The following is a 24,173-nucleotide window of genomic DNA, read 5'->3' on the forward strand; positions in this document are numbered from 1 at the left end:
TGGGATTTTCGCATACAAACGGATAAAATACTGGCGCATAATACACCAGACATCACACTGGTTGAGAAAAATAAGGTTACAATCATAGACATCGCAATACCAGGTGATAGCAGGGTCGCCGAGAAGGAATATGAAAAAATCGCGAAATACCAGGACTTAAAAATCGAAATCCAACGATTATGGCACAAACCAGCAGTGGTAATTCCAGTGGTAATCGGCACACTGGGTGCTATTCCAAAAGCACTGGAATTACATTTAAAACAGTTAAAACTTGACAAAATCACCATCAGTCAAATGCAAAAAGCTGCACTGCTTGGATCTGCACGTATATTGCGAAAATATGTTATGACGTCCTAGGCCCCTGGGTGGGGCCCGACTAGTAACTAATGCCAAATCCGGCGAAACAACTGGCCGCTGTGATACAATCGTATCGTATAATAATAATAATAATAATAATAATAATAATAATAATAATAATAATAATAATAACAACAACAACAACAACAACAACAACATATGTATATATGCATACATATATAATATTAACTTGTTTGTCCAATTATTATTGATTGATTGATTGATTGACTGATTTGTTTTATATCATTAGAATGACTCTGCCTATAATGATTCCCATTTACTGCTGAACATAACAGCTAACAGGGTGCAAATATCTTATGGAAACTCAATTTCCTTCTTAGTAGAAGTGTTAAAATCCATTATTAAGTGTTCACATGCATGCTGAATTGATGGTTATAAATTCATAAGATTGAGCATCAAATGCACTACTTACAGTAGCTCTGCTCTGAAGAGTGAGAAGTATGTTACATCTTTCCTGTAATACCTCTTTTCCCTAAGGCATTGCAAGCTTGAGGTGTTAATTACATAGGAGCCATGCAAAGCCCAGAGAGCATGATGCAATGTGCATTAGATTCTGCAAGTTGGGGGAAAAAATTCAACCCTTGTTTCAGTTGTCTGTTTAAGCACTTCATAACTGGTAAGGGTATGTGCACATTCTATATGCCTTTTACCGTACTGTATGTTCAGAAGAATTTAACTTTCAACTGCGAAATAGTTTCACTTCACTGGTTTATGACACACGACTTGCACTATCTCTATGTCAATATATACTCATCCCGTTTTCTTGTTTTCTCCCCTTCTATGCTTTCAAATTACTTTGTAACATGCAAAGAACTTATGAGAAAGATTATACCAAATTAAGACAACTTTGTAATTCTTGGAGATAAAAGTATTGCAATTTGTTCTTCTCCATATTGAAATTACCCAACTTTGGCAGGGGATGGAGAACATTTTCAACCTCGAAAACATATATTACTAGTTATTTTGACATACTATTGTTACACACCACATTTTTTCACATACAGTTAGTCAGATTATCAACAGTACTATGCAGTCTTGGGGACAATCACTGGGAGGGAGTAGAAGTTTTCATTGCTTTCTCTTTCCTCCCAGTTATTTTAGTGCAAATTTCTCGCTTGCCACCTAGCAGCAGTCTTCAATGAGGCATCTTTCCCTCATGTAACGACCATGCTCACAGCAATATATCATATTTTTCAGAGTATAAGACACATCGGAGTATAAAACGCACCAAAATTTTGAAGAGGCAAATTAGAGCACTTGTAGAGTGCTCCTGTGGGCATTTGTAGAATGTTCCTGGGGACACTTGTAGAGTGCTCCTGGGGCTGGGGGAAAAGCGGCCCATTTTGTGCTGACTTTTGCCCTCCCCAGCCCCCAGGACCACTCAGGAAGTGTCCTAAAGGCTATGCACGGCCATTGTTGCAAAGGGGGCAGGGATTCAGGAGCCAAAAAAATGCTGTATTCAGTGTATAAGACACACCCAGATTTTCACCCTCTTTTTTGAGGGAAAAGGGTGCGTCTTATACTCCGAAAAATATGGTAGTTAGATTTTCAATTAGCATTACTAGAGCAGGAATGCAAACAAGGCCAGGGTTTTTCAAATCAGGTTCCACAGAACCTGAGGTTCTATGAGCACTTGAAGGGATTCCACAAGAGACTAAGCCCAAAAAATATTAAATAACTGTAATATACAAATGTGTATAAATAAAGTATTATATGTACCTGTTCAGTTTTTTCAGTTTTCTATCCTTAAAGTTTTGTCTCCTGATAAGATTTTTTTTTCTAACAAACAGGTTTCAGAACTGAAAAAAAATTGAAAAACCTGCTTGAGAAAATGTGGACTACATTTCTCATTGTGCTCAGCCAGCATGGTTAATACCAAGAAGTTGTGAGAGTTGCAGGTCAGTACATTTGGAGAAGACTCTTTTAAAGAATGTGAAGCTTTCTGGGCGTTCTACGGTATAATGCTCTTATTATTACAACTAACATCTGCAAAGGAGTATTCTATAGAATAAATTCAGGGCAGTCCATACAAAGAAATGCTGTGTGTTAAAATCATAGAGAAGGCTGCCTGTACCTTTCTTCCAAGAAAACACAAAGGTTTTAAAAGATTCTTCTCCCCAAAAGTCTCAGGTAAATGAAAACAATTCAAGATCTCAAATTAATAAGAAGTATTAGGAGTAGTCTCCCACTTATCATCAACAGAAACTAATCCAGTACAGTCCTGTGTGCATTAAGTGTTCTTGAGCTATTATTCTGTTGTCCTGTCATTACAATCTTTGAATGTCCACTTTTTCTTTTTAAAGAAGGAGAAATGAAGTGGCTATACTAAATGAAAATACATTAAGGATCTTTAATTACAGAACTTTCCTCCAGCAGTAAGGTGATTCTGAGGGTCCAAAATACTTAACAGATGCAGTATTTAAGTAAGGTCTCTTAATTATGGACAGAGCTTGGCAATTCAAAGAGGCCCTACTATCTGAAATAAGATCCCCTTGTAATGTTCAATGCATTTCTACTAATGATCAAAATAACGATGTAGTGATTAACACAGCAGTTTGGGGTGTGTTTTTTAATCCAGACTGGGAATGAACTTCCAAAAAATATCTGCTATTTGAGGTATGAATGGGACTGGTTTGATTTGTGCACAGAACAAAACCTTCCTCCCCTTAGATTATTTTTAATATGATTCTTACACGAACTCCAGGGAACATGGGCCTTTTGCCCTTCAAGGTAGACACCCAGAACAATCCATAACCTTCTGCTGCCCTTTGCAAACACAAATCAAATATATCCTGACTGTTGCTCTGGTTCTTTCATCCTATTTGGACGTATGATGACAGCTGCTCCTTCCAACTAGTCTTACACAGTGCCAATTTTGACTGCTCTTCTCCCAACACATTTTTACCAAGGAACACCTACCATTCACAATTCTGACAATCCTATGTGCCTTTACTCCAAAGTAAGACCTCTTATATGCAATGTGGTTTACCTGAGACAAGCAATATCATTTCTGCAGTATTCTTTCCTCTCCCCTCCCCACTCCACAAAGGAAGGAAAGGTTGATGGATGTGAGTTACGCTTCTTCCATTTTCTACCATAGGGAGATAGGAGATGGAGGGGCATCGCAGTCTCTCATAATCAAGGAAGCTTTAAGAATGCAAGCAATAAATACATTTTATATGATGGGAATTTTTTATAGAAATCGATGGAGATTCCCTGCTGTTTCCCTGTTTAGGCTGTAAAAAAGACTTGGGTGACGGAGGCTAAAAATCTGCTGAGAGGAGGAAGGGAAACATCTTAGCTCAGTAGTAAAAAGCTTATTCTCTGATTGCAAAGATCCTGCTGCCTTCAGCTTTCAAAGACTGCGGACAACAGAACCAGGGAAAGATGCCAGAGGAGGGACCAGCTTCATACACGCGCAAGGCGTCTTGAGCGAAAGAAACAGCCTCTCGTTCCCTTGGATGTGCCGCACGGACAGCTGCGCTTGCTCCCGCCCTGCTACGGGAGATCTAACCCGCAGCTTCACGGAAACTCAGAACAGGCTTCGGGAATCTTGCGGGGAATCGACCCCTACGATCGGCTCTGCAACCCCCGACTCTCGGCCACTGGAAATCACCGGGGAGGCGGCGACAACCCTCCCTGTCTCGCTCGCTTTACTGATCTCTCCAAAGGCAACTCACCCTCGCGGTGACCTTATAGACCGTGTATCCCCGTGGGTGGCGCTTGGGCTCGGTGACCGTGTAGAATCGGGCCACCTCCCCGCCTCGATTTCGCGGGGAGATCATCCTTGCCGCCGTGGCTGATGGTGCAACAACGGCCCTGTCGGAGGTGCCCGAGGCTGCCGCTTTCCCGGCGCCGGGTGGGCGCCGCCTCTCAGAGCTGCCAGTCAATCGATGCACTCCCGGGTCAGGCCCGGACTCGAGGCGGAAGCAGCTGCGGAAGTACTGTGGCGGTACCGTTTCCCTCGTAGTTAAGGTGACCAACTTTTTTACAATGAAAAGGAGGACAAATAAATTGGAAAAAATATATCGTAAATAAAAGAAATATTTTATTCATTGCAATAATAATATACTAAAATATGATATATGCATAATAAAAACATTTGCAACATTTTATATTGTAATTATGCTTACATGCCTGTTAATTATTATTTAAATGAGTACTTTTCCATTGAATTAATATTTTTTGTCAATGTATCATCTTCTAACAATATATTGGAAATATCTGAACAAGAAATATCCTTCATATTGAATTTTACAGCAAGTGTTCATTTTTGAAATGGCTGAAAATATCCACCCATCTTTTATCAATTTCAACATGTTGATTTTCCCATTGTATTAATTTTTCAGAATTTAAATATACATTCAGTCTTCTAATTTCTCCAAAGAGACAATTGTCATCTATTTTAATGTCTAGCATTTCTTTAGTTAAAAATTCAACACAAGATTCAATATCTGTTCAATATACTTGCAATGAAGTAAAAAAAAACACCATTAAAAACTCTTTAATAAAATACGTCACATAACGCGCAACAGATTAGCCTTCAAACATCAAAAAGGAGGACATGTAGGAGGACACTTTTCGAGGGAGGACAGAACTTACAAAAGAAGGACTGTCCTCTCTAAAGGAGGACGGTTGGTCACCTTACTCGTAGTAACTCAGCCAGCGGCATGTCGATCTGTATTGCCCCACCCCCACCCTTAAGGGCTGGAGACAAGAAAAAAAAGATGGATCTTCGCAACGATGTTAAAACCGAGCAGTAAACTTCGGGGCATAAACAACTGGAGTCCTAGTGGACAACTATTTAAATATGAGCCAGCAGTGTGTAGCAGCTGCCAAAAAAGCCAACACAGATCTAGGCTGCATCAACAGAGGGATAGAATCAAGATCACGTGAAGTGTTAATACCACTTTATAATGCCTTGGTAAGGCCACACTTGGAATACTGCATTCAGTTCTGGTCGCCACGATGTAAAAAAGATGTGGAGACTCTAGAAAGAGTGCAGAGAAGAGCAACAAAGATGATTAGGGGACTGGAGACTAAAACATATGAAGAACGGTTGCAGGAACTGGGTATGTCTAGTTTAATGAAAAGAAGGACTAGGGGAGACATGATAGCAGTGTTCCAATATCTCAGGGTTTGCCACAAAGAAAAGGGAGTCAAACTATTCTCCAAGGCACCTGAGGGTAGAACAACTAGCAATGGGTGGAAACTAATCAAGGAGAGAAGCAACTTAGAACTGAGGAGAAATTTCCTGACAGTTAGAACAATTAATCAGCGGAACGGCTTGCCTCCAGAAGTTGTGAATGCCCCAACACTGGAAGTCTTTAAGATGTTGGATAGCCATCTGTCTGAAATGGTATAGCGTTTCCTGCCTAGGCGGGGGGGTTGGACTAGAAGACCTCCAAGGTCCCTTCCAACTCTATTATTGTATTGTATTGCATTGTAACTGTGGTGCTTTTGGGGTATGGGGGAAAAAATTGAAAAAGCGCTCGGTTTTCCCTGGCATTCCCACTCTGGTAGGGAATTCAAAAGTTGAATTCGGTGAGGCTTAGACTCATTAAGATTTGTTTTGATCGTAGTGGTCGGTGTGCAATGTAAATGCATGTTTGGCGTTTTTCTAATGTTGCTGTATGCTATTCGGAATGGGAAGGATGTAAGACAGAATCAAGAGAGAAAGAGGGTTTTTCCCCCCTAAATCCACATAGTAATTTCCAGACAGAGGTTACCTTACTTCAAATGTTGAACCAAAAAAATAATAGTATTGAGGTTTAACTGATTATGCAAAATGGGGTACTTGTTTAAGTGACTGTAAGGGTATTGCAATTATACAAAACACTTGGAAGTAAGGTAATATAAAAATAAGAAATGAGCCCTTATTAGGGAACTTTGGTGAACAGTGGACTAGTGTAGAAAGAATGGCAGAATGGCAGTTCAAAACCAACTACATTCACCAAAGTACAATGAGATGCAAAATAAACTAAAATTTTCCCCCGGGAACCACATGTTCCACTACCAATTCAGCCAACCAAATTCCTGGCATTACTAGGGGATCTTGGTTTTTTTTAAATCCACTCCCCAAGTAACCAAGTTTTGAGTTTTGGAGGTTTGCGTTCAAAACAATTGATTAATTTGGGTAATGGGGAAGTGGACTTTCCAAACCATGTTGAGGAGTATACAGAAACATAACCAGAACAGATAGGAAAGGACTTCCTGTTCATTTTGTTTATTTTTCTTTAAGGTCCTCTAATTAGGTATAGAGTGATGAAGTTGGTTGGCAGTAATGCAAACATTCCAAACAATAAATAGTTTTGCACAGAACAAATAATGAAATATGATTCACAAGGAAATGTTGCCTCTTTTTGCATCAAGGTCTTTTTATCCTATAGTCTACTTACTGAAATTGGTTTGAAAACTAGAATTCTAAGAAGTTCTGCTTTGGTTTAGAAGTGGCTTTTCTTAAAATAGTTATTTCTGCCTAATATATCCCACTATTTAAATAATTTCATTTTAAATGGATTCATACTACCATTCCTTTTTGGAGTTTACAGGAGTTTGTTAAAATCTACTTTTATTTTCTATATGACAGGATTGTCCTGCAATTGAAAATTAATATCAAGTCCTGTGAACATCATATAGGTTTAACAAGATTGAAGGAAGTAGAGCACAGGTGTCAAACTCGCCGAGTCACATTGCCGTCACATGACATTTCACATTTTCCCATTCGTGGAGCTGGTGTGGGCGTGGCCTGCACGTGACTCCTCCGGCCCATGGGCTGCCAATTTGACACTCCTGAATTAGTAGAGCAAAGGGAAAATACAGGATAGGATCAAATCATGAACATCACTATAAAGTCTTTGGAAGAGCTGGGGACTTGCCATTTAGGTTAAAATGTTTAGAATTTTTTTCATACAATCAACCGAGATCAGGAAGAATTTGATGACAACTAATTAGTTATATCACCATAGAAAGTTAAAGCATAGTTCCACTGAATATTGAAAATGTCATTTATAAATTATATATACTGCCTTTCCAAACAGTAATTGAAACATATAAGAACTTTATTTCCATACATAAATTCTGAATTAACCACAATTTGGAAAATATGTTTCAATATAAAAGGATGTGAACACAGTATGTTATCTGAAACACTTTAATGCAGCTGAGTCTTTTCTTGAGATCACATGCTTGCTTTATCGTATCTGAACACATTTTTATATTAAATGTAAAGCATTGTAATAATTGGGGGGGGTGTTTTCGGTATATTTGGGAGATTACAATCAGAACATGGAATTAAACCTTCTGTTCCGATTTTTTAAAGGAATCAATTTTTACAAGATATAACTTCATGATCAAAAATGAAAAGACTTTAAACCTTCTGACTCTTGTTTAATCTTGACTCTGTTGTTATATTATCTAACTATATACTATGTGTGCCCATGCACACACTTTCTACATTATATGTAGCCATCAAACATTTATTTTATTTTTTGGACCAGGGCACAGAGGAGAGGAAAATACTGCTACAAACCTTGGGAAGTAACCACTCCACCAGGCAGAATATTTAAAAGCAAGGTCTACAGAGTAAGCCTTCATGCCTGGAAAAGTACATACACAAAAGCCGCATCCTTACCTCTGCAGATCCCCATCTCTGCAGAAATCAGTGCCAAGTACTATATAGCATATGCAGCTGGGGAAAACTTAGTGCCTTTACTCTCAGCCTTCCCTACATTTTCAAGGTATATTTTGGAAGCAGATTAAAATCTTTATACTATTACTAGTATTAATAGCAAAAATAGAACTTGGTCACAAATTTAATATAAAAGTTTTAAGTTCCTCCTGGGCCCTGGCTTAATGTTTTGCTTTATATCAATTTCACAATGAGGATCAATAATAAAGATGTTTCATGTCTGGATTTTCTACAACATGCTGCAGAATCCTACACAATGTGCAGACAAGTCTTTATAAAATTAGTACAATTAAGATAGCCTCTGTCTGTAATTTACTGACTGACAGATCTCTGAAAATTGTTATATTATGATGGCAAAATAAATAAAAATAGAAGTGTAGGATTGTAAAAGCTAAAAATATATTACCACATTAGCTTCTGCGAGTCTTGCTTATACATTCTGGGGGCAATACAGACCAAAACCTTTCTTCATTAATGTGTTGTCATGCTGTAACCTGCAGAATTAAAATCTATACATTTGGGCAAGCTATACTGTCCAACTTATAAACAAATAGATTTTTTAAACAAGTAAACAAATACTGCAGATATATAATTATGGTAAGAAAATGGTCAAGATCTTTTGTTTGAAAATGTTCCCATAATGTGACACTATTGCTGCCAAATTTAATACAGAATATACATTGGATGATTTTTCCTGAAGGCTGCTTGTGCAGAACACTTGGGATTTATCTACTACACTCAATTGCACAACTTGAGATTCTCCTCATTTAAGAATGTGAGATCACCACAATGCTTCTATGTTCTAGATATAGCAGCCAGTATTTCCATGACAACTTCACTACAGTACTGTATAGATTTTCATAAGCATTCTTACTGCATTTGGTTTTAAAAGGATAGAATCTATTTCGATTGTTCAGTGACTTCTGCTTCATTCAGTTAAAACTAGATGAGGAATGGCATCAAGACAATCAGGTTTGTAATATATGAATTTGTTAAGATATTTAAAACTCATTTAATTACCATGTACCAAAGCATCCATTCTCTTTACTAAGAAGTGAACATTAAAATAGTTGTTTTGCTTAATCAAACCCAGCTCCACACATCTAATAATAGCTTGAGTAAGATTAAGCTAAAACTTAGAACTAAATCCCAAGTTAGCATTGATATTGAAGCTATGTAGCACTATACACACACATATATAATTTTGTAAAAAGTTTTACAAATAAATATAAAATAAGTAAAAAAAGGAATCAGAAAGAAAGCTAAAATGTTTAGAAAAAACAGAAAAGAAAGAAGTACAAAGACTATATCAAATCAACAAAATATAATCTAGTCAACAGTAAACAACTAAGTTGGAAGGAATAGCCAACCATTTAGAAATAAGATCCAGAAGAATCTTGAGACTTCAACTGGGCCTTATCCAGCAAAATGCAAACTCGTGGATGAAGCTCAGTCAAGATCAATCCAAACTTGCAGCTCTTTAATAAGTTAATCACACAGAGAGACAAATATTATAAGCACAATGTAATGTTCATTATGTAAACTTTTTTTTAGTTATATTAAGTCCAAATGTATTTGATAAACACACTCCAGGATTGCACCAAATCTTTGATTAGAAAGTTGAATTTATGAACTTCAATTCAGTCACTCTATTTCGGCCAATTCACCTCATGGGAATCACTGTGAATGTTGAAATCTACCAATGAACGTCTTTAAACAAGGCACAGTATAAAAATAACGACAAATGCAATTCAAATATAAATAGATGCATACTGAAAAACATTATTTCAAATATGTCTTCATCGGTCTTCATCAAACAGTTTCGAAAGCAGTCTATAAATTCGGCAAGTTATAGAATTCCTGTCCAAAATTAAATAGCAAAAAGTATCAAAACGAAGCATCCTGCCTAAGTCCATCCTCCATACACAGAGCAGGGCCTGCGATTGCTACCCAGAGGAACCTGCTGAGCTCACTGCAGGTTTTGATTCAGGTACTGAAGAAACATGCTGCCCAGCTGGGGCAGATTTTGTTCGCCTTCTCCCGGGTGCATCTTGGCATAACTGAGGAACTGCCTTCGCAGGCGGCTCAGTTCAGCCAGGCTGACCGGCCTGTTAAGCAGCAAACCCGGAGGCTCTCGGTCGCCTGCTGCTAGCCCATCCACCGCCACCGGAATGAACTGCCCGGGTTGGGCGCCGTCCCTCTGAGCAGCCACGAGGGCGGACAGCACCTCTTGGGTCAGGCGGTCGAGTTGGTGAAGGAAGCCGGCGGCTTGGAGCGGCTGGGAGCGCGTGGACTGGTTGGGAGGAGGCGGGCGCCGCTCCAAGAGGGCAGCGCGGATCTCGGGCAGCGGCAGGGGCTCGGCGGGGTCTTGGGGCGCCAGGAAGAGAGGCCAGTCCCAGCGGTTTTGCGAGTCCGGCGGTTCCAAAGGGGGGCGGTCGGGGAGCGCGCTCCCTCCCGGGCAGAGCACTAGGCAGTGCGGGGTCCCCGCGTGCTTGCTGAGGCAGTATAGCTCGTAGCGGAAGCTCTTCAGCTCGCTGCCGGCATCGACGATTACTACGTCCCGCTGGTTCAGCAGCCGCTCAGCCGCCGCCCGCAAGGCAGCCCGGCCTCCGGCCACGTCCGCCTCGGACACCACGAAGACGCGCCGTTCGCCTTCAGAGACCAAAGCGGCGCGCAGCTCTTCGGCGCGCCGGCTCTTGCCGCTGCCCGGCAGCCCGCAGAGCAACACCAACGGCATCGCGCCTTCTTCGCTCAATTGCCTCTCGGTCTAATCATTCCTGCTTCCGCCCAACGCTGAGATGGCGGCAGCAACGTTTCCGTTCGTTAACCAAGATGGGTTTTCGAGCGCGCTTTCCTCTTCCGGTTCCCCCTCCTCCCTCCAATCACTTCTTCGACATTGGGACATCGGAAGGACCAAAGAGAGAAAATAAGAAGAGCAGTTTCCAGGTTCGAACTTCCTGGCTCGCAGTAAACCCTTAGATCAGTGTTTCCCAACCTTGGCCACTTGAAGATAACCGGACTTCAGCTCCCAGAATTCCCCAGCCAGCATTCACTGGCTGGGGAATGCTGGGAGTTGAAGTGCGGACGTCTTCAAGTGGCCAAGTTTGGGAAACATTGCCTTAGATGAATTAATCCGCCCGCCACGGAATGACCGCCTAAAAGAACTTAAACTCTATGCACCTCTTTGATCCTTCAGCACAACTGGGATTTCCAAGCAGTTTCCTAAACGGGGAAAATAGGAGGGGTTTAAAGAACCCAAAGAGAGTTTCCCAATGGCTTTTTTTTCGTGAGTCTATGGAAACGTGAGCGAAAGTAACGCCCGTGGGGGGGAAATAAAACTACAAGTCCCATGCGCTGAAGCGAGAGCAGAGGTGGTGGGGAAAAGGAGAAACAGGTGGGCTTATTGTTCAGCGGAAGGAGGAGGGGCTGGTTTGAAGCACCCGCGGGGCTGAGTCCTGATCGCGCGCCGTGAATGAAAGAAGCGGCGGTGGCGGCGGCCTGAGATGCTCCGTCTGGCGAGTGACGGTGGAGAGCAGAGGTCTGGCCGGGAAAGCGGAAGCGGCCCGCTCGGAGGTAAAGATACGGACCTCCGTCGTGGCCTAAGGCAGACTCCTCAAATCCTAGTGCCGTCGGATAGGTTGGACTACAACTTCCATCACTCCCGTGATATGTATGGTCACTGTAGTCGAGCATCACCGGGGAACGCTGGCCAGAAAGATAAGAACTGCCCCTTCTGATTTAACCTGCTCGAGATAGGATTGGATTGGATTATTTGTTGACCAAGTGTGATTGGACACACGAGGAATTTGTCTTTGGTGTATATGCTCTAAGTGTACACAAGGAGAATAAAAATACATTCATCAAGAATAAAAAGATACAACACTTAGTGATAGTCAAGGTTATCCTTACAAACTGGTGGGTTTCTCTACAGCCAATTAAGCCCAGTTTTATTTTTCCATTTTATGTCTTTTATCCATGTGTTGACTTCCTTATTATAGTCCCTTTGGTAAACTATCAAATCGTACTAGGAAACAAATAAAAACAATATAAATTGAAAGATACAAGCAACATGGTTATAGTCATAAGTGCGGAGAGGTAGATACTAGGAAGGAAGAGAATAATAATAGTACATTCTTGATAAATTATTGACAGTGTTGTGAGAATTAGTTGTTAAGCAGAGTGATGGCATTCGGGGGGGAAACTTCCTTGTGTCTAGTTGTTCAAGTGTGCAGTGCCCTATAGTGTCATTTTGAGGGTAGACGTTGAAACAATTTATGTCCAGAATGTGAGGGGTCTGTAGATATTTTCATAGCCTCTTTTTGGCTCATGCAGTATACAGGTTCTGAATGGAAGGCAGGTTGGTAACAATTGTTTTTTCTGCTGTTCTAATTACCCATTGAAGTCTGTGTTTGTCTTGTTTGGTTGCAGAGCCAAACCAGACAGCTATGGAGGTGCAGATGACAGATTCAATAATTCCTCTGTAGAACTGAATCAGCAGCTCTGTTTTCTTGCAGTCATTTCATTACCCAAACTAGGTAACATCATCAGTGTTGGCATGTTTGGGTAATGAAACATCTGGAAGAAAACAAGCAAGCTCAAGGACCCCTCATTTCACCCCTGATCTACAGATACTCTCCTTTATCAATAGCGTAACAGACAATCATTAACCAAGCAGCACTGCTGTATATACAGGCTGGGTTAAAAGTCTGTAGAGATTCTCAGTCATCCAGGTCATGGTTGTCCCAAAGGTGCTTTTTCAGCAGGCAATTGGACTTTCTTGGGGTTTTTTTCAGGACGTTTCACTTCTCATCCAAGAAGCTTCTTCAGCTCTGACAAGACAGTGGGGAATGGAAAGATTTATATTCCTTGCAGACAGCTGGTCGTTTGCATCCTTTTAGGGGGTCCTTGAAGCATTTGGAGGTTTATCTGTGTCCTTAGGGTCATCTGAGTAGTGCTCCTGGTTCCTGTAGTCTGCAATTTTTCTCTGGAAAGCAATTCCTACTCCCATACCACTCAAAGGGTGTTCATCCGAAATTGTATAGCTGCAATTCTACAGAGTTTCAGCCATACATCCTGCATGATGCAGTCATTCTGAAATTATGTTTGTGTTCAGTTTGAAAGGTCTATCATAATCACCAAAATGTTTCAGGAAGCAAAACTTTTGAAAAAACTTTTGTTTTCCAGTGTTACGCGATTCTAACTATGCTTAAGTGTTGTATAACCAACTCATTTAAAAAAAGACTTTGGGTATCCAAAAAGTTTTTATGGCATAAAAATTATGTCTTCCCTGGTGGCTTGGATCAATTTTATATGGCAATATTTAGTTTAAGCATGTTATTATGTCATTTTGTCAGCCGGTGCCAATAATTCTCAAGCTAGCACCGAACTAGGAATCCTGACTCTAGGATCTCCTGTTATAATATTGAAAAGCACTTCCTGTTTGTTGTAGACTATAAATACAAATGTTATAAAATACAAGTTACAAGCTCCAAGTCTGTAACAAAACATTTTTAATGTATTTAATTTAACCAGTTTATTTTTAAAAAGCTTATATTTCAGTAGGCATTACTTTTTTTAAAAAAAGATCTGGGTTAGGATTATTCACATAACATGATTAATTGCATATGAGCAATCTGTGACCATGTTTACAAATTGAGTCTCTATTATTGCAAATGTGTTATATTGCAAGAGAAGATCTGGATAGAACCTGTTTATTATATTTATATCCTGCTTTTTGCACAGGAGTTTGAGGCAGCATACATAGTACTTCATCCTCCTATTTATCCTCAAAATAGCAGCTCTGTGAATAGGTTGTGCTGAGAAAGAACAACTGACCCAATGCTGCCCAGTTATTGAGAATGGACTAGAAGCTGGGCCTGCCTGCTCTAAATCTAATACCTTAACCATTACAATTCACAGGTTCTCATATTCACGTAATTTCGTTTTTAAAATATTCTTAAGAACAGAATTTAATCCATCCAGTTATGGATTAAAAAGTTGACAAAGGGAAGCAAATGGTAGTTTCATACATTATTATTAGAATAACTTCAGAAATTCTAATTAGGCATTACTCTTGTAGTTGGCACCCAAGTCCGTCATGTCAGTTGTAAGATTCACCGGAGGGCCTTCCATGAAACAAACCAATTTCTGAGACAAGTTTTCTTGGGATGGAAGCGCCCAGACTTTTGCCTACGCGCCCCTTTTATTGGTTACCGAAATGGGTGGTTACAAAAAGCAAACAAAGGAATCATAGGGAAGATTATGATTTCATACATAGCAACACTCTACACGTGATTATAAAAAATAGTTACAAGCCAGAAATATCGCACCTAAAGATAAAAGCTTATTCTAAAACCTCCCCTTCATTGCAGGCAGGAAAGGAATGTCAAAATACTATCTGCGATAGACTCCCTCTCTTGCCCAAGGACAACTAGAGAGAAATGTGTTTCTTTGAAGTCTGTATGTGTATCTCTTTGTATATTGAAACCAAAGTATGTCTCCACAAGGCACCAGGCTAATTGAAGATTGCAACAGTCAGGGCCAAAACAGAAATGGTATCAAGATAAATAGATATGCAAAACTGTATTCATACAGCTACTATCATGTGTACTTTACTTTAGTTCTAAAAGATACTCAAACTGTAAATAAAAAGACCTGTTAAAAACATAGCAGGAGACCAAAATGTCCAGCATTCTGTACAGTCTGTAGCCAATCAGAAAACAGTAACATAGATATAATCCTTGACTTACAACAACATTTGGGAATTTTTGTTGCTAATCGTGGAAGTTGTTAAGTGATTTGCACCAGTTTTTATGACCTTTTTTGCCATAGTTATTAAGTTAATCATGCCGTTGTTAAGTGAATCATGTTGTTAAACAAACCCAGCTTCCTCTAATAACTTTACTTGTAGGCAGCCGGCTGGGAAGGTTGCAAATGGTGATCACGTGACCCTGGAATGCTGCAACCATCATAAATATATGCCAGTTGCCAAATGTCTGAATTTTGATTGCATGACTGTAAAGATCTTGCAATGGTTGTAAGTGCGAGAACTGGTAGTAAGTCACTTTTTTCAGTGCTGTTGCAATTTCGAACATTCCCTAAACAAATGATTGTCAATCAAGGAGTACCTGTACCACAAAAAGTATGTGAAAGCAAAAATATCCTCCCACTTGTGACCCAGCAACTGGCTTCTTCCTACACTTTTTGATACTGAAATGTTGATGCCAGTAAGTGATGTTTATGCAATTTTATGGACAGCTGTCTTAAACATTAGGCAAATGTCATCAATCTAAATTTTTAGATAATTGTAACCTTTTTCCTCTTATCCTTCTCCATTTATACTTCCTCCCTTCCATCTTAAATTTTATATTACAGAAATCTAACTACTGTTCCTTTTTTTCTAGATATCCCATGCTGTCCCGCCATGTTCACAGGCTGGTTAGAGATTGGGGCTTGTACCAGAATCATCTTCAAAGATACCTCCAGAATGCTCAAGCTTTTCAGTGCCTGAAGTGTGTTGAGTACTATTCTTGGGCTTGCTACCCACACTTGAACCTTCAGAATTTTGGGGAGAATTGGAGACTTCCCCTGTTCTGGAACTTGCAACTTTCTACCAATCTCTGGCAAAACTATTCCATTCATTTTTGTACTGCGAAAATGAAATCCGAGGACTGTGAACCAGTTTTTAAAAAAAGAAGAGATAGCGAAGTGCAGGACATTGGCTGCAGTGTTGAAAAAAAGATAAATGTATCTTCTTTAAATGAAAAATCATCATCTCTGCTTAAAGAAGAAGACACTCCAAAACTAAAAAGTAATATGTCATTTTATTATGTTGATCATTGGTCTTCATAGGATATGGATAGTAGCTGGAGTGTAGAGAGGGATTTTGGATAATCTATCTAATGTTTATGATTGCCAAACTCTGGATGACGAACAGAATAAAAACATAATCAACCAAGAACCCTCCCTCCAAAAAGAACCCCCCCCCCAAACCAAGAAAAGAGCCCCCATGAAAACCTCAGATCATACACAATGCACATACACATATACCAGAGCCCCCATAACTAATATTCCTAAGCAAAGAACCAAGTCTTCAAGTTTTCCTACAGGCCAATTCAGTTGGGTCATCTACATTTCTTGGGGGCAGGTTGCTTCATAAAGCAGGTGCCTATGAGAGGAAAGGTATACTTCCTGGAATCTATCAGGTGGCATTGCTTCATCAGAAGATCCAGAATATTCCCATTGCCAGATTGAATGGGATGGGCAGAGGTCAGTGGATCAACAGTCCCATAAATAACCTAAGCAAACAGGTCCCTAATCCAACACATCGACCGAGACCTTTAAAAAGATAAGTTGTTGCCTGATGCCTGCTGTAAGTTCTTTGGAGGAGCAACAAGATATCATCCGATTTTAGTTCCTCTTTTCTTCAAGTACACTGACTGGCATTTCTTCAGATACTTAAAAGTATTCATAATTACTTCATTAATGTGTATATTTTTATTACCTCTCCTCCAAAGAATCCTAATTACTAGAATCGTGTAGATATCCCAGAACACATTTTTGGGGGTCTAGGTATATGAAATTATTTCTTCTTAAAGACACCCTGAGGAATCTTTTAGGTAATCTTGCTATTCTATGCTATACTATGAATAAACATTTCTGAGAATAAAGATGTCCCCACATTTTTAATTGGGAGTCAGTGTTAATGGAAAATAGCAATATTATACAATAAGGAAAAAATAATCAACTTGGCATCTTCTAGATTTTTTCTTGATTATTGTTTATGCACTCTTCCTGCTATGCATCTGATCAATAGTTCCAAATTTGAGTAAATTTATATTAACTTACTAGATCTATAATTGATTTAAGTGAGTGTGTGTGTGTGTAAATAAATTTAAACCTTATTTACATCCCTTGATTTATTGTGTTTTGCCAGGATTGATCAAGAGACATTGGGAATATTTTTGCCATCAAAGTAAAAAAACAACGGTTATTGGAAACAAGACGCAGATCAACGAAGATGATAAAGACCCACAGGCAACATTTGATTTTACTGTAATGTCATACAACATTCTTTCCCAGGATTTATTAGAATACAATCCCCACCTCTACAGACATTGCCAGCAGCAAATACTAGCTTGGAATTATCGCTTTCCCAATATTCTTGCTGATATCAAACAACTTGACGCAGATGTAAGTAGAAAGCTGCCAGTAAGAAAACCGATCATTGATACATGGTATTGTTTTTACTGATAATAAATGTGCACAGGTGCATTTCACATATTACAAGTTTAAATAAAATTGAACATATAAAATTGAACATAAGAGCCACGGTGGCGCAGTGGTTAGAGTGCAGTATTGCAGGCTACTTCATCTGACTGCTAGCTGCAGTTCGGCAGTTCAAATCTCACCGGCTCGAGGTTGATTCAGCCTTCCATCCTTCTGAGGTTGGTAAAATGAGGATCCAGATTCTTGAGGGCAATATGCTATGTAAACCGCTTAGAGAGGGTTGTAAAAGCACTATGAAGCGGTATATAAGTCTACGTAACTGCTATTGCTATATATGTGATAGAATTTATTTACTATTTTTATTCATTTAATTAGATTTATATGGCCCCCTAGTTTCTCTAGTGACTCTTTAGTGGCTATCAAAAGGTAAAAACACAGTATAAAAATAACAACAATATATAAAATGTACAATAACTACTAGAATAAAAATAAATGCAATCAATAAGAATACCAGTGTGCTCCAACTAATCTCCCAACTCCCATGTCTAGGAATAAATCCAGGCCTTCAAGGCTTTTCAAAAAGCCAGCAGAGTCAAGGCCAATCTAATCTCAGGAGGTACAGTGTTTCAAAATGCATTTATCCCTGACAAATCTGACATCAAAAGGAAAGTTTTCTTCCTGAATCGTGACTTATTTTCTTGCAGCACAATGTTACTTTTGTTTACTTAGAAGTGGATCGCGTTCAAGTGGAAGAACATTGTAAAAGCCAACTCTTTGGCAGAAAATGTGTTTCTTTTAGCATTATAAAGCATTGGGCCTAGTAGTATTTACTAAATGTACACAGTATTGTGACCATGTAAACGTCCCATTGCTTTCACTGGAAAAGTTATATGTATTAGTTAACTCTGTCTCTCTGAAATTGGTAACACTTGGAAATTCTTAACTTTGCTTGGACTGTATCCAGTCCTTTTCATCAATCCTTACATTTAGTGTTAAATTATCTGCATTGATTTTTATTACCGTATAGATTAGAATTCAAATCACTTCTAAAATTGTCATAATAATAATGTTAGGTGATGACATGGATCTTTCACTGTTGATCACCTGTTTCCCCACCCACAGGTACTTTGTTTACAGGAAGTCCAAGAAGACCAATATGGAGTAGAGATCAAGCCAACCTTGGAAGCCCTAGGTACTATACTTACATATCCTGCATAGTAAAACAGTTACATTATTTACGTAATTATAAAACTATATGGAGTACTCTTCCTTAGTTTACACCCCGGAGTTCTACTTACCCCCGCCCAGTTTCAGTACTTAAAAGTGAGCAATTTGTAAAAAAGCAGCAGCACCTAATAGGTTTGCTCTCTTTCTTAACCCACTCTAATATAAATAAATAATCCTATTAGAAAATCAACAAATGCTTTTAAATATGTGAACATATACTATATAATAGGGATGCGGTGGCGCTGTGGCTAAGACGCTGAGCTTGTTGATCAGAAAGATCAGCAGTTCGAATCCCTAGCGCCGCATAATGGGATGAGCTCCCATTACTTTTCCTAGCTTCTGCCAACCTAGCAGTTTGAAAGCATGTAAAAGTGCAAGTAGGAAAAATAGGAACCACCTTTGGCAGGAAGGTAACAGCGTTCCGTGCACCTTCAGCGTTTAGTCATGCCGGCCACATGACCACGGAGATGTCTTCGGACAGCGCTGGCTCTTCAGCTTTGAAATGGAGATGAGCACCGCCCCCTAGAGTCGGGAACAACTAGCACATATGCTCGAGGGGAACCTTTACCTTATACTATATAATAGGTTCTTTTATGTGCCATTAATTCTTCAGAATTTGCTGATTGTGAAACATGTATTCTGCACAATCTTTCCTGCCTAACCATGATGCTAAATTGTTTTGCTTAACTATTTTTGTTCAATCATAAATGCTGAATTGTCACATTGTGCTAACCCCTGATTTCTTTATCCATGCTTTGTTAAATCTACTGTAATGAACAGATTCACCTGGTGCCCTAAACCAAAAGTAAACTGCGTGCAGCTTAGCGTGAGGCATGATTCTTGTTCATCTTCTGTGCTGTAATTCTTGAAATAAATGAAACTTGTCCTTTTCTGGTTTCTTCTAGGCTACCACTGTGAATACAAAATGAGGACAGGAAGAAAGCCTGATGGCTGTGCCATATGCTTCAAGACCTCCAAATTCAGTCTTCTTTCCTCCAATCCTGTGGAATTCTTCCGTCACAATATCCCACTTTTGGATAGAGATAATGTGGGGCTAGTTCTGCTCCTGCAGCCTCAGTTTTCCTACAAAGCCCCCACAGCCATTTGTGTGGCCAATACACATCTCCTGTACAATCCAAGGCGGGGAGACATTAAACTAACCCAACTAGCCATACTCCTGGCAGAAATTACCAGTGTTGCCCTTCGTGAAGATGGCCGTTTTTGTCCCCTTGTCATCTGTGGTGATTTCAATTCTGTCCCTCATTCTCCTCTGTACAATTTCTTGACAGAAGGAAAGCTGAATTATGAAGGTCTGCCAATAGGAAAAGTAAGTACCTGTTTGTGAAGCTGCTGTGGAAACAAAGGTAGACAAACAAGCGTCCCTGAAAATTAGTCAGCAACAATTATTAATGTCTTGCAATAAGCAACCGGAAGAGTAGAGATTGCACTAAGGCCTGTGTGAATTGAAAGGAAATTGAGATGAGGAAATGGAAAAATTCAGGGGGAATCTCCTCTCCCTACCCACCCTCACACACAGTATATCATTAAAATATCATTAAAAAGCCCTGGAATTGGTTTCTGGACTTTTCACCCCCTTCTCCCCTAGATCTTCCCCTCTCTTAATTGAGAACAAGCAGTCATACACTTTGAAGTTTGTATGCCATGCCTTGGCTTATCCTGATCAGTAACGTTGAGGATTGCCACAGTGCAGAGGGTGATATCTACAAAGGATCATTTGAAAGCAGAAATGAAAATGACAACAGTGCATTAAAGGGTTGGTTCAGTAACACCTGCATACAAATCTTAGTCATATGGATGCTGTTATGAGTTCTTGGTGGAAAGCTGTGTTACACAAGGTTAGGACTATACACTTTGAAACAGACAAAGCATTTTTACATTCCAAGTCTTGAAATAATAATCAGGAATGAATTTTAGAACAGCTAAGTTTATATGTGACACTAGTTATTCTGATGGGTGGAACACACAGCTATGAAGGATTTGTTTTGAGAGAGCAGACTTACGTTCTAATTTCTAAGAATATACCTACATCTTGTTTTGTTTTGTGTTTTGTTTTTAAGGTGTCTGGCCAGGAAGAGTCCCCTAGGGGCCAAAGGATACTTAAGATTCCCATTTGGCCTCACAGCCTTGGCATTTCTCAGGATTGTATGTACGAGGAACATCAGAAACGCCTAGTAAAAGAAAGAGGTAGATTTTTATTTTATTTTTTGAAGCTAGGGAGTGGCTTTGTGGACACTCCTTTTCTGTCAAAGATGATTGTTAAGTGTTAAGAGGCTGAATGTTTCTACAGAAACCTAGAAAGCAAATTTAATAGAACCAGGATTGTTGTTTTTGATAGTTATTCCAAGTACTCAGCTGTAGGTATGGGCAACTTTTGGACAGAGTGGAAGTGAAGGGGCCATAATATTATCTGAACATCTACACAATATTTGTAGCTTCATGAAAGAGTGTGTGCTGTTTTATTTACTGAAGGCCATTATATGAATTTTTGATTTGTTCTTTTTTTAATATCAGAATCAGATGAAATTATTGGGGGTGGAGGGAGAATCTACCTCAGACTTTGGAGAGCCAGTGTTACAGAAAGCAAAATATTGGATTAATCAAAGTTGAATGTAGTTTGAGGGACAGGGCTTAATATTTTGAGGCAGTCAGAGGACCACAGAGTAGGTGGGCAAGACTGGATTTTTGTGACAAATTTGGGGGATTTTTTTTAACTGTAATAAAGCTTGGCAAAACGTTTAAGTAAAATATGTGATTTTATACAGTCTCACTCATATGCTTTCCTGTAGTCTTGTAATGCAGTTTACATCTATTTCTACTTCAAAATTTCATCTACGTTTCATCTCATTGATTATACAGTATTTATAAGGCCAGTGGCATGCAAATTTAAAACAATGATAAATACAACCTCCCCCCCCCAAAAAAAAACAACCCCAGGCATTCAGAAGAAAGCCACCAGACTCTGAAAAGATCCATAGAAAACACAAGGGGCCTGACACTCCGTCCAGCCCAAGGCCAGGGAGAAGAGCCAGACTTCAAGGGATCTTTTAAACAATGTGAAGGGGGTGGGAGAAACAAACCTCTGAGGTGATTTTGTCCCAGAGAGCAGAGAAGGCACTTCAGGAAACTTCACTTTAATGCTAAACAATCATGATTAGAAGTGACTTCTGCTGCAATGGGGCCACAGATGATTCACCCTTGGGGAAGATAGTTTTATAGAAACTGACCTTTCCAAGTAAAATAATCAAACAGCAAGTTTTGGAAAAAATTCTACCTGAGGGTCTGGAAAAGTAAATGTTCAACGTAATAGATATACTAAACTATCTGGTTCTAATGTCAGGTGTATATTCCTATTACCAGCATCCTTTTTTTTCTAGAGAGCAAAGAGACTAAAGATGCCAGTTTAGAACAGTCAGAAGAGATCCTAATTGTAGCAAAAAGGTAATTCTTGTCCATTTTTATTAATTTGCTTTTCAGTTGTCAATACTTAAAGCACCCAGATTTAGCTGGATTTTTATGATGCAAGCTTAAACTAAAGCAAAAACAATTCTAGAAGAATCATTGAACACAGACAAGGATTTGTGAGAAGGGAAAGTAGCATATTCATTCACATTAATCACCAAGGGTGATTTAAGACCTTGTGTAATTGGGGTCAATATTATCACCCTAAAACTGCAATGAAGGAAAGAATAAAAAGATAGATTTTCTCTGTTTCAAGTTTATTAAATCCTGATTAAACAGTATGGGAAAGGTTTTCATTTAAAAGTATTTCAGATTTATACTCAGGGATATATAAAATCTTATGTATCTTATAAAACCTAGGTTAGTTTATTCTGTGGCAACTTGATAGCTGAAAAAAGGAAGATCCTTTAAATGCTGGAGTAGAGGGAGATAGTCATGTTCCTGACTATCTGCATAGGTAGCTTTATATGTTGATAACCTAGATTTAGAAAGATAGGTTTGTGGAATATTCAGGTTTTTTTATCACACCTTTTCCATTTTAGATTGCCCACAGATTTACATCACAACTTTCAATTGTCTTCAGTCTATTCTCATTATCTGCCTGACAGTGGAGTTCCAGAAGTAACAACCTGCCACTCAAGAAGTGCAGTGACTGTAGATTACATCTTCTATTCTGCAGCAAGGGACAATGTTACTCAGGAACCAGGTAACCAAATCTTGTACCAAACCTGTGGACAATTTGGTATATTTTCATCCATGGCGGACCAAGTAGAAAGTAGTAACCTCAGTTCATTACAGCTTACGGCAGGGCTGTCAAACTCGCAGCCAACGGGCCAGATGCGTGACATGCTGGCCACGCCCACACCCAGTTTAGCAAAGAGGGAGAAAGTCCCGCTACACTACATGATGCCACCGTGATGATGCAAGTTTGACACCCCTGGCTTACAGAATCCTATAAACATAGAAGAGAGTTGATTTATACACAAGACTGTATTTGAATTTTTGTATTGACTGAACAGATGGCTTGGTCCACATCCGAGCTTTGCATGAATGCTTGCAACTTCCCAGCATTTTTTTTCTTATCTTTATTGCAGTGAATTCCCTCTTTGTATAAATACTAGTCTCAGAATGGTAGTGATCAAAAGTAAATCTAGCTGGCTCATTCATATTTATTTTGCTTAAATTTAAGCTGCAGATGTGAACACATAAAATTATTATGGCCTGAAAAAAATTACACCCATGTTCTATTTTAATCCTGATAGTGTTTTTGTCTGGAAATAATGTTATGACTCCTGCATGCATATATATGAATATGAATATGAATATGTATGTATGTATGTATGTATGTATGTATGTATGTGTGTGTGTTACAACCCGTTATGCCCAAATATTTATTTATTTATCAGCACAAATACAACATACATACATACATACATACATACATACATATATACACATACATACATACATACATACATACATATACACATACATACATACATACATACATACATACATACACGTCTAGATGCACACATTGGAGAAAAGTACCCATGACAGTAAATGCAATTTTTACTCATGTCAGACTCAGTGATAGCACTATAATATATCCAGATTTGACCAGAGCTGTGACAGAAATGGAATTTCCTGCCAAGCAGTATCTATGTGTTCACACTATATATACAGTATCTAAAAAGGCTTTTTTCTTCTGACAGGAGCTGAACTTCTTTTCAGTGGAGAACTGAGTCTTCTGGGTAGACTGTCATTGGTAACTGAGCAAGATATGTGGGGAGTCAATGGACTTCCTAATGAAAACAATTCCTCTGACCATCTACCTCTCCTGGCTAAGTTCAGGCTGGAAGAATAACTTTTGGATGAAAATAATTGGTGTCTTCTCTCACGTTCTCTCATCTTAATTTTTATCAAATCCAGCAAAAATGACTGAGGATATGTTTAAAATATCTGCTGTAAATTATCGATATCACTCACATAAAAAAAGCAAGCTACTTTTACATAGGGATTTCTTTTTTTAATAAATGAAAATATTTGTGCTGTATTTAAAAATGTATATGTAAATGTATATGTTTTCACAGAAGTGGTATAAATTACTTTTTGAAATAAAAAATATTGCTATGCTGGGGTTTTATTAGCATAATTTTCTTAATTTTCA

General features: G+C 39.0%; 4 protein-coding genes across 9 annotated transcripts in view; 1 reads left to right on the plus strand and 3 right to left on the minus strand.

Moving 5' to 3' along the window:
* The window catches only part of RPS6KC1 (ribosomal protein S6 kinase C1), a 118,904-nt gene extending 114,625 nt beyond the window's left edge, over positions 1–4,279 (minus strand). The window contains exon 1 of one of the 3 annotated variants that reach the window (XM_081944165.1): positions 4,059–4,259. In XM_081944165.1, coding sequence (XP_081800291.1) covers positions 4,059–4,163 — 105 coding nt within the window. In that variant the 5' untranslated portion in view covers positions 4,164–4,259. Of the gene's footprint in view, positions 1–4,058 lie in introns of all 3 variants that reach the window. The other 2 variants (XM_081944167.1, XM_081944166.1) reach the window with 2 other exon arrangements.
* NENF (neudesin neurotrophic factor) overlaps positions 1–24,173 on the minus strand; it is a gene marked incomplete at its 5' end in the record, with an annotated part of 340,944 nt that overhangs the window by 65,021 nt on the left and 251,750 nt on the right. The window lies entirely within an intron of this gene.
* Positions 7,422–10,939, minus strand: KTI12 (KTI12 chromatin associated homolog). The gene has a single exon (XM_081942277.1). It carries the CDS (start codon positions 10,803–10,805, stop codon positions 10,038–10,040), a length of 768 nt encoding a protein of 255 aa, XP_081798403.1. The 5' UTR covers positions 10,806–10,939; the 3' UTR covers positions 7,422–10,037.
* Positions 10,881–24,140, plus strand: ANGEL2 (angel homolog 2). 4 transcript variants are annotated; one of them, XM_081942274.1, is made up of 9 exons: positions 10,881–11,014; positions 15,472–15,878; positions 17,004–17,260; positions 18,419–18,488; positions 19,429–19,850; positions 20,602–20,728; positions 21,919–21,982; positions 22,546–22,709; positions 23,719–24,140. In XM_081942274.1, the coding sequence occupies exons 2-9, from the start codon at positions 15,479–15,481 to the stop codon at positions 23,868–23,870; spliced, it is 1,656 nt and encodes a 551-aa protein (XP_081798400.1). In that variant the 5' UTR covers positions 10,881–11,014; positions 15,472–15,478; the 3' UTR covers positions 23,871–24,140. The 4 variants fall into 4 exon arrangements, with proteins under 4 accessions (XP_081798400.1, XP_081798401.1, XP_081798399.1 ...); XM_081942275.1 differs by lacking the exon at positions 10,881–11,014 and adding an exon at positions 11,186–11,462; XM_081942273.1 differs by lacking the exon at positions 10,881–11,014 and adding an exon at positions 11,188–11,641.

Source organism: Natrix helvetica (assembly GCF_964273705.1).
Source record: "Natrix helvetica genome assembly, chromosome: 2".
Classification (NCBI taxonomy): Eukaryota; Metazoa; Chordata; class Lepidosauria; order Squamata; family Natricidae; genus Natrix; species Natrix helvetica.